The 10,843-nt window shown below is 40.1% G+C and overlaps 1 protein-coding gene across 1 annotated transcript in view; it reads left to right on the forward strand.

Annotated features, from left to right (window-relative positions):
- Positions 1-10,843, forward strand: part of LOC119423468 (alpha-1,6-mannosylglycoprotein 6-beta-N-acetylglucosaminyltransferase B-like) — a 23,280-nt gene that overhangs the window by 11,083 nt on the left and 1,354 nt on the right. Inside the window, exons 5-10 of the mRNA XM_037690866.1 lie at positions 154-323; positions 823-954; positions 5,588-5,721; positions 7,565-7,695; positions 9,494-9,649; positions 9,833-9,979. Coding sequence (XP_037546794.1) covers positions 154-323; positions 823-954; positions 5,588-5,721; positions 7,565-7,695; positions 9,494-9,649; positions 9,833-9,979 — 870 coding nt within the window. The remainder of the gene's footprint in view (positions 1-153; positions 324-822; positions 955-5,587; positions 5,722-7,564; positions 7,696-9,493; positions 9,650-9,832; positions 9,980-10,843) is intronic.

A 10,843-nucleotide genomic window follows, 5' to 3' on the forward strand; every position in this document is an offset into this window, starting at 1 on the left:
TATATATATATATATAGAGAGAGAGAGAGTATATAAGTAAAAACTGGCAAATAAAACTAAAGAGGCTATATTATACTATGTAGAAATAAATTTCTGTAGGAGTTTTTACAATCTCTGCACAGTCTAAGATGAATTTAACTTCCCATCCTGTAGGTGCTGCTTTTTCCTGGTGCCCTGGCTGGGAGTGGCGGTCAGCGTTTTGAAGCCATGGTGGACAGAGGTGGTCCTCTTGGAGAGTTGGTCCAGTGGGCCGACCTCAGCAGCTGCCTGATGATCCTGGGTCATGACGTGACCTTTAGCACCTCACAGCAGCAGCTCCGCAGGTGGACATTGAGATTTTCTACCTTAACAAGACAAATTAGCACGAGGAATACAACTGTGTTACTTTAGGCCTTTTTAGTCTTCTATTTTCCTTGTCTAACTAAACCAGCATGTTAGAATAATCATTTAATCGCTGAATGTGTTCAATTCTTTAGTTTGGACTGTTTTCAGCGAAGAAATATGCCAACCATATATTCAACATAATTTAAATATGGTAATTTTTTTTACTGAAAGGTGGTTGTAAAATTAAAAAGAAAAGTTTTTTTTTAAACTAATACCTTTTGAAATAAATATTTATATTTAAAACATTGTGGATTGAGCAGAAAACACTAACTTATTGTCTCAGCGTTGGAAATAAACTGCAATGGCAAAGGTAGTGGCAGCTTATCGGCATCACTAGTGTATAATTTATTCAGGCTTCAATGATTTCAAAGAAAAACAAAACTAACAAAAATTAAAGGGTTTCTCAAACCTGATGTGTATTTCCTGTGTTCCCTCAAGTCTGATAGGTGCTGCGCCAGGCCGAGGCAGCTGTCCGATCCAGAGGCCTCTCACCTTTGACCTCATTTATACCGACTACCACGGGCTTGCTTTCCTTCAAGGAACCATGGGACTGGCTTTCCAGCATTACCAGTATGACCTGGGTGTTTCTAACAACATGACTAGGCATTTAGGAACAAATGTATGAAGATAAATACTAGGAATGCACGATCCACTTTTTTAAACTTCCGATCCCGATACCTAAGTCTGAATATCGGCCGATACCGATCCAGTTCCGATATCATCATCATCATTGATTTTATATGAGGCTGTAATAATCTCCTCTCAAGTACAATTTGTACAAATATATGCATGCATGTCCAAAAAGGCAACTTGAGGTAAGTTTTATTAATTTTGGACAAGTTTTAAACTTATAATTAAATTCTGCTAACACAAAACATGTTTCTTTTTATTCCTAGCTTTAAAGTGGATATTAAAGTGATTAATTTAAGTGATTGTTTAAAGTTATTTTATATTTTTTTTAAATAAGGGGCAGATATAAGAATTATTTTCTTCTTTCTGCACTCTTTTCTTTCAATGTTTTCTTTTTCATGATTTTTGTTAAATTTTGTTTCTTTTAAATGAATGAATTAAATTAAATAAAATGTTAAATGGCTTCAAACATCTGCTAAGTTCATGGCATAAATCAACAGGCATGTTCCTGTTTTTAGTATTTTACATCACTTTATAATGTAGCTGTTTTTGCTTTTAATATAATTTTCAAATCATGTTTTTTTTTATGATTGTTTACTGTTGTATTGATAAATATCTCTTTTAGGGTAAACTATATCTTGACTGCAAGTATCAAGCTGAGAAATCCTTTGTTTTCTACAAGTGATAGTGGTTTGTCATTAATTATGATGAAGTTTAGCAACTTCTCTGTAAACATTTGAGCTCTGTGGTTTCAGCGATGTCTTCTTCTTGTTCAATCCGAAGCAAGCAGCCTGATTTGGGGCAGCTGCGCTCAGTCTGTCCCTCCTCAGAGACGGGCAGACTGAGCGGGGCAGATTGGACGCGGCTGGCGGGGTCGAGTCGCCTCTTTCCGGTTGACCAAAGAGTAGCTCCCCGCTGAAGCCACAGAGCTCAAATGTCCAACGTAAAACTAACTTTACCGCGGTTTAATGTGGCGCTATGGCTCTGCAGACATTGCACGATGCCGTCTTGTTTTGTGGTGTTTCTAGTGTAAAATACTTCCACACAGCGGGCATGTTTAGATGAAAAGTTGGTTAGCTGTTAGCCACAGTGCTGCTAACTCTGTCCTCATGTTTTAGCTGGCTGCAAACTATGAACTGGATTTCCTGAATGTGAGGCGGGTCTTATTACTCTGGGTTCATGAGACACGCCTCCGTTCAGGAAATCCATTCCGTAGTTTGAAGCCAACATGCATCATGGATCGGAAATATCGGCAGGTGGATCGGAAAAATCCGATACGTAAATCATGCTGGTATCGGAGGCCGATACCGATACTGGATCGGATCGGCCCCATCCCTAATAAATACAGTAAGTCTAAAAATTAGTCACACAAGTGTACAATGAGATTTGCATGTGTACAATAAAATCCACAAGTGTACTACAAGTTTTACCAATGCATAAACAGTCCCTTGATTATCGAGGGGGTTATGTTCCACCCCCACCCCCTGCTATAGGTGAAAAACCGCAAAAACTTTTAAACCTAAGTAATTTTAACCACTTACGTACATGTATATGTTCTGCTCAGTAGCTACTGCAAAATGTCATATGGGTATTCACCAGCCTTGATCTGGTTCTGGTCCGGTTCGGATCGGCTCTCTGCAGCTGCTTGAGAGGCTTCATGGGATAGCAAGCAGCACTCAGATTGACCGATGAGACTGGAAGTAGCCATGGTCCAGTTCTGGTCCAGTTCTGATCAGCTCTCTGCATCCACTGAGTGCCGAAGTCACTATGAATAAGGACCAAACTTTTTGGTCAGGTTCGGATCGGATCAAAACTTTCCCTCCATTTCAGCAGAAAGCAGTGGCCGGAAGCACTGTTGGCTTCTGGGTAGTGTAGTTCTTTGACTGGCAATAAATACACTGTAGGCATACTGGAAGAAAAATGATGGCGTCTGTCTGAATTTTTAAAAACTTTTTATCCTGTACCGGCCCAATCACATGAGTAATATTAAAGTTGACAATCGTTGAAAAACTGCGAAAGAGCAAGTCCACGAAAGTCGAACCTTGAGGTAGCCTACTATACACATTTAAATAAGCACATATATATATATATATATATATATACATATATATATCATAATTTATATAGAATCATATACATTATATATATCATGGAAAGATAAGCTCCTGCATGGCATGTACCACTGGCAGATTGAAGAAGTGGCTGATGTCAACAAATCCTACCAGTTGCTAGAAAGGGCTGGACTGAAGAACAGCATAGAGGCACTAATCATGACAGCACAAGAACACACCCTCAGCACAAGAGCAATAGAGGCCGGGGTCTACCTAAAACAGACAAGAGCCAAGATACAGGCTGTGCAAACATACCCCTGAGGAAGTCAACACATAATAGCAGGGTGTAAGATACAGGCAGGCAAAGAATACATGGAATGCCATAACCAAGTGTCTGGACTAGAATACAGCAACATCTGTGCTGAGTATGGACTGGAGGTCCCACAGTCAAAATGGAAAACGCCACTAAGGGTGGTGGTGAATGGCATGGCTAAGATACTGTGGGACTTCCAGGGCCAGACTGACAAACAGGTGATGGCTAACCAAGTGGACATTGTGATGGTTGACAAGTGAGAGAAGAAAGCAGTGGTGATAGATGTAGCTATCCCAAGCAACTGTAACATCAGGAAGAAGGAACACAAGAAGTTCAAGAAATACCAAGGGCTAAACGAGGAAATACAGAAGTTATGGAGAGTCAAAAAAATGTCAGTGATCCCAGTGGCCATTGGAACACTCTGTGCTGTGAGCCACAAACTGGAAAAATAGCTCCCACAGATCCCAGGAACAGTCTCTGTCTAGAAGAGCCCAGTCCTAGGAATAGCTTAGATACAGCGCAGAACCCTCAGTATATCTGGTAAGGCCTCAATGTCCCAGCTTTTCATTAGCCTTGAACGCAGCATTACAAATCTAAAGTGGCAAGAAAGTCTCAAATGTCACATTCATAGGCAAGCTTACTCACTTCACCACTTACTCTTGCCGAGATCGGACGCTTCTCCCCTCCCTCTCTGCTTTGCTTTGCTGCTCTGTCTTGTCTGTGAAACTGCTTCTGAGCCTCTCTTGCATATCTTCCAAACCATAATTATAGACTTGATTTGATCAGTTGGTCCTTCAACACAATTGATAACATTTCTTCGAAGAGAAGACAGGCTTTAGGTGAGCCAATTGCCCTGTTGGCATGCACGTAGCTGGATATCTCATCGACTTGGAAGACTTGATGATGTGTCTATCTCTGCTGCCATTTGTGGATTTTAAGGACACATATTTAATTGGATTTACGATAACTGGTTCCTGCTTTTTGGATTCGGCTGGTTGCTGGTTTTATCAACAATCAAGGAAGTCATCTGCAGCAAATTTGGACCTGATCATGCTGCTTGTCTTTATGATGGCTTGGTTCGTGCCACGAGTATCCAGACTCAAATGCTTTGGGCAGAATGGATCAGATCTCGGGGATTTTACTCAGTCACGTTCCATCGGTGTGACCATGTAATTTGGACATTTCGGAAACGTTTGGACCAACACAGACTCGAGGTAGATGTCATTAAGTTCTGCCTGTCCCCAAAACAACTGTGTGTTTATCTGAATTTGGCTCCCTTGGCTGGCTTGAAGGCCATCTTATCTGAATTCACCTGGAGAACATGTGATCTGACGCTCACCACCCCCTCCCTGAGGAATTTCCAACTGATCAACAAGAGGAAACCAGCTGAATAAACATTGTGTCATCATTTCAGGACTCTTGGATTCTCATAGATGTTATTCTTGGCCATTCCTTGACATACCTCGAGAATGTTTATGGATCTCACCAGAGGACACTGGCTGATTATTACATCCTTATCAGAACTCTTACAGTGCCCTTGAGAGCATCTATGGACATGGTCACCACTCTTGTCGTTCCCCCCCCCCCCCCCCCCCTTCTGCAGAATGTCTACGTCACTATGTGCTTGTTTGTGCGAGGTGTTTTTTTAATATCAGAGGTTTTGTTTTCTCAGGCAGGAAGAAAAAGTCTGATAGGAATATTTTCACCTCCAATTCCTACATGTGTCCAGTTTCACTACATTTTGTCTGTTTAAACAGATCTCACTTATAAATCTAGGCTCAGTGTGACTTATCTGTCTAAATAAAGGTTGAGTGAATAAAAAAGCTGATTCGTGCACTCATGCTGACTGATTCGTCCACAGTAGGTGATTTGTGCATGTGCATTTGGCAATTTGTATGCACTGAACATTCCTACTTGTGTAATGTGAAATATGTACATTTGAAAACTGTTTATGTATTTATGAATTTTGTAATACGCATTTGTAAAACTTGTGGTACACTTGTAGATCTTCTTGTGTGTGTACAAATCTCATATACTTGTGTGACTACTTTTGAGACTAAGTTATCCTCATACAAATGTACACTTATCTATTTGGAAGTTTTTAGTGATTTTAAATGGTAAAAAAAAGTCACGTCATGATGTCAGACATGTACACAGTCAACTGATATTAATCTGAGCTTGAAATTATTTTCTTATAAAACATTTCAAGGTGCCGTTTTAGGATTCTGGACTCATTTGGAACTGAACCAGCCTTCAACTTGGGAACTTACGCTCGAAGCCATGGATATAAAACCCAGTGGGGTAGCTGGAGTCTCAATCCTCTGCAGTATATGACTATGTTCCGTAAGTCTGTCACTGTAATGCATCATACGCCTCCCAAACACAAACTTGTAGTAAAAAGATTAACAGCTTAGGTTTAATGGGCCATAGAGAGCTTATATTCCAACACCTCTCCAAGTCATCTGTCCTATCCTGCTGGGAGACGGAGACGAGCTGGAAGCGGCGAGCCCAGAGGTGCTCTTCATTTATCAGGCAGAGACATTTTGTTTATTTGTCCTGCTGAGCAAGAAGGGAGATGGATGTTTGTTGAGAATATGAGAAGGGCTGAACAAATTTGAACCTAAATAGCAGAGAGACAACAAAAGTCATGAAAGAAGGAAAGAAAAAGACTGAAAATATTTAAGCTTCTGTTGTGAAAAAAGCCATGAGAAGGATAAGGATTAGCCCACGAAGCCAAACTTTAATTTTACTGCAAAATTGTCAAAATCAACAAAAAAGACGTTTCATGCAGTCACAACTTTTTATCTCCTGCTACTGAAGGCAAAAGGGAAATGTTTTGCCTGTATCTGTGTTGTTTGTCTGTCTGTTAGTAAAATATCTCATGGATAACTGTACAGATTACAATGAAACTTGATGAAAGTAATCATTAAATGTACATTTACTTGATTACATTTTGGCATAAACTCTGTTTAAGATGGCCGATATAGCTAGCACAGCCATTTCAATGAAATCTATGAGGTATTGTGAAGAAGAAGATGCGATACACCAGACCCAACAATTCAGAAGAGCTGAAGACCACTATCAGAGCAACCTGGACTCATAACACCTGAGCAGTGCCACAGACTGATCGACTCCATGCCACGCTGCAGTAATCCAGGCAAAAGGAGCAACAACTAAGTACTGAGTGCTGTACATGTTCATACTTTCATGTTCATACTTTTCAGTTAGCCAACATTTCTAAAAATCCTTTTTGTATTGGTCTTAAGTAATATTCTAATTTTCTGAGATACTGAATTTGGGGTTTTCATTAGTTGTCATTTATAATCATCAACATTAAAAGACATAAACATTTAAAATATATCTATGTGTAATGAATTAATATAATTTACAAGTTTCACTTTTTGAATGGAATTACTGAAATAAATCAACTTGTTCATGATATTCCAATTTTATGACCAGCACCTATACTCTAAGAGCGAACACGTTTCGTGATATCCCACATGACATTATTTACAAGGTATGACCAAAATGGCTGCATCTCTTCCTATCATAAGATCATCTTAGTGTTAAACTTTAAGAAAGGTGGTGGGTGATTTGCATTATTTCAAAGAATGCTAGGACTTGTGGTTTTGTTGCAACCCTCCACAAGCTGCATGATCACATCAGTGTTCCATTGCTTATCCCTGCTAATCTGAGGTGTGTTTGAAGCTGTGAACTTGGACAGGTGTTGGAGACAAGTGGAGCGGAAAAGCAGGAAATTTTGTGTTGGATGGACGAGGACTGTTTTGGCAAATGTCTTTTAAACAAGCATCATGAGACAGAAGAGAGCCACACTCACGTTAGAGAATAAAAATGCAACGCTTGACCCCATACCTTTGCTGGCACATTCTTTGTAAAGTAAATACTCATCTCCAGCACCTTCTCCAGTGTGTCAGAAAGCAGCAGCTGCCTATCCAAACACCCAGCCTCCTCTAGAGTTCATATTTCCACTGACAAATGATTAATCGTGTGTTTTCCTTCTCTGACAGAAACTCAATTTAAATTGCTCGCTGAAGCGTTGTCAGTTCTGGTGGCCAAAAGTAATATTCTTTAGTACTTTAGCCACATTTTTCACAATCAGCTTATTTTTAAAGTAATCTTTGCTGAACATAATAGTTCACCATCTTTTATCTTTTTTTTTTTCCAGCTCATACTCCTGATAATTCCTTCCTGGGGTTTGTGAGTGAAGAGGCAGTAAAGGATGATGAGCCCGAGTCAAAAAGTTACAGGAAAGACAAGATAGCAGTGGTTTATGGCAAACAGGAATACATGTGGCAGGTATGATAATTAAAGGTAATTAGTACAAAGCCTGAGAGACTGCAAGAAATGTGTCAAAATATTGATGATAGCTATAGATTTTGTATGATAGTGATGAGCTTTTTGCATGTACGGGATGGGCTGGCACAAGTAAAATGTTCTTACTGATGGCCACTTTAAAAGAATTTAAGATGCTGGCAGTATGAAGAAGCAGCCAAAAAGTAATTACCTCTGTAAGGGTAAGCACTTACACATATTTTAATAACCACAAAATGTCTACTGGTCAAACTGATTGAACATTTAGTTCAGTTTACAATACATTTACCTCCATTCTTATCAGGAAACATCCATCCATCCATCCATTTTCTTTACCCGTTTATTCCATTTTGGGTCACGGGGGTCGCTGGTGCCCATGTCCAGCAATCACTGTGCGAGGGGCGGGGTACACCCTGGACGGGTCGCAAGTCCATCACAGGGCCACATAGAGACAAACGAGACAAACAACCATTCACTCTCTCACTCACACCTAGGGACAATTTAGAGTTACCAATCAGCCTAACATGCATGTTTTTGGTCTGTGGGAAGAAACCGGAGCACCCGGAGAAAACCCACGCATGCACGGAGAGAACATGCAAACTCCACCCAGAGGGCCCCTGGACCGGGGTTTGAACCAAGGACCTGCTCGCTGAGAGGCAGCAGCTCTACCAGTTGCGCCACCGTGCTGCCCGCTACCTTAAATCAAATAAACCAAATCCCTCTTTTATTCAAATAATTAAACTGATTGTTCAGATCCACACTATGGACCCAAAAAAACATGTTTGAACACGAAAAAATATTCACTTGTAGAGAAGTCATTCCAGATTTCAAGTTTAAAGAGCACGTTTTAAAAGGACAGCTCAGATTTTATGAAGTGGGGCTGAATGAATATCTTACTTGTTGTAGATAACACTTTGAATGGTTGAAGAATGATGAGCTAAGGGCTAGTGGAGGAGCCCAAATTATCGTTTCAATACATTATTTCTGTTTTATAAGGATATTTTATAAATATTTGCATCCTCATCAGTTTCACATTAAACAGTGAAACTGATGAGGATGTAATATATTGATATTCCTGCAGGAAGTGCCTCAGACTGCACAGGACCAGCTAGCTGCTGTTGCTTCTGCTACTTGCAAATCACTAAAATTAACCAAATGATAACAATGTAATGGTTTATATGATAAGACTGTAGAAGTTTTAACCCCTACAGTGTTGATGAGTTTGTGGCAGGATTGGACCCAAAATGCAGACAAGGACTCAAGGAATTCAACAAACTAAACTTTTCTTTAATAGTAAACAGTTGCCGAGGCAGCAAAACAAAACTTACAAAATTCAGAAGGGATGCACGAGAAGACCAGGAAAATAAACCTGATGTAGCATGAGGCCGATAATGCACTGCCTGTGAGTCGTGAGACAAGGACTAAATAAGTGGAGGCACCTGGGGTGATTACTAACCAGGGAGAGTGGCTGACTGGAAAAAAACACTAAGGAGGCTGAATGACAGATGACAGGGAGCACAGGGGCGAAACAAAAGACTGACCAGGATCTGAACCTGATGCCACAGAGAAACTGATCAGATAAAACACTAAAAGTCAAAACAAAAAACCCAGAACACAGAAAAAGAACATAATAAACTATGAAGGGAATGAATGCAAATGTACATTCAAAGTTATACCAAATAATAAATTCACAGATCCTGACATACAGTTCTGATAATTCTTTAAATCTGCTTTAACAATGTTGTGTATACTGTGTACCTTTTACTGTTTGTGTATAAACCAGGGTAAAACTCAGTATCTTGAGGTTATTAGTGAAGCGTTAGAGACTCATGCCACAGTCTACCGACCTCCAGGACACTCCTCCGACCTTCCCAGTTTCATCAAAAACCATGGACTTCTGTCTCAGGAGGACTTCCTACGACTTCTGCACAGAACAAAGGTCAGATAATCAGAAAATATTCCAAAGAAGCCAAAACATCCTAGTTATTACAGAGAATGTGTCTCACTGTAGGTGAGGTAATTGCACAGTTTTGAACGTTAGTGATGTTTGTCTTGCTTATTATTCAAAATAGCACATTATTAGGAAAATGGCAAGTCTTCTTCAGGTTGTTTTCCTCTTCAGGTTTTTGTAGGTCTTGGGTTCCCCTATGAGGGTCCAGCTCCTATTGAGGCCTTAACGCTAGGCTGTGTTTTCCTTCAGCCACGATTTGACCCCCCACACTCATCAGAGAATAATGACTTCTACAAAGGCAAGCCTACCACCAGACAGGTAGAAAACAAAATGCCATGGGCAGCCTTGTATATAGATTAGGGATGCACAATATTGGATTTTTGGCAGATATCCGATATGCCGATATGTTAAAACTTATTTGGCCGATAACCAATGCCAATGTTTTTTTATACTTTCCTTTGTCAGAACATAGCCCTCTCTCTTATTTAGGCTTATTTGCTATAAAAATTGTGTAACAGCTGTAAGAGCTGGTGACATATTTAGTAACAGCCATATGATATGCATAGCGCTTTAACTTGTATTAAATGAAAAGTGTTAAATGTTATTTATAAGAATTAGTCACCTGTGATGTCTCACTAAGTTGTGGAGGCTTGTTCCAGGTTCCTAGCTGCAGTGTGGAATCCTCTGTACTCCTGTGCATGAAGGACAGCCTTTTTAAGTTCAAAGTTTTTGTCTATCCATTGTGCCGTAAGACTAATCATGCTAACGGGGCTAACACGACGTCCAAATGTCTGTGGTAAAATTCACCCAAGTGCTATCGGCAATTAGCTTCTCAATGACGTCGGAAATGACGGCTTGTAACTCGGGTAAGGCTACGTCGGAAAAATATCTCTGACTGGGGACGATGTAGCGAAGCTCAACGTAGTCCAAAAATCTTCGGAATCTGACATCCTCAACAACAAAAAAAAAAACCTTCTACACCGTCGACATTTTGACTTCTTCCTCTCCACCGTGATCAGATCAGGTAGGTGCGCAAGACGTCATCACGTTGTGCTGGTGTTGCAGGCATCCTTGTCACTGGGTTGTCGTACAAAAACAGCGTATTTTATATCCTTGAGTTATTTTGATGGAATGGCCGATGTCTGATATTTAATTTTAACACTAATATCGGCCGTTCCATCA

The sequence above is a fragment of the Nematolebias whitei genome, chromosome 17 (assembly GCF_014905685.2).
Source record: "Nematolebias whitei isolate Nwh7 chromosome 17, NemWhi1, whole genome shotgun sequence".
Taxonomy (NCBI): Eukaryota; Metazoa; Chordata; class Actinopteri; order Cyprinodontiformes; family Rivulidae; genus Nematolebias; species Nematolebias whitei.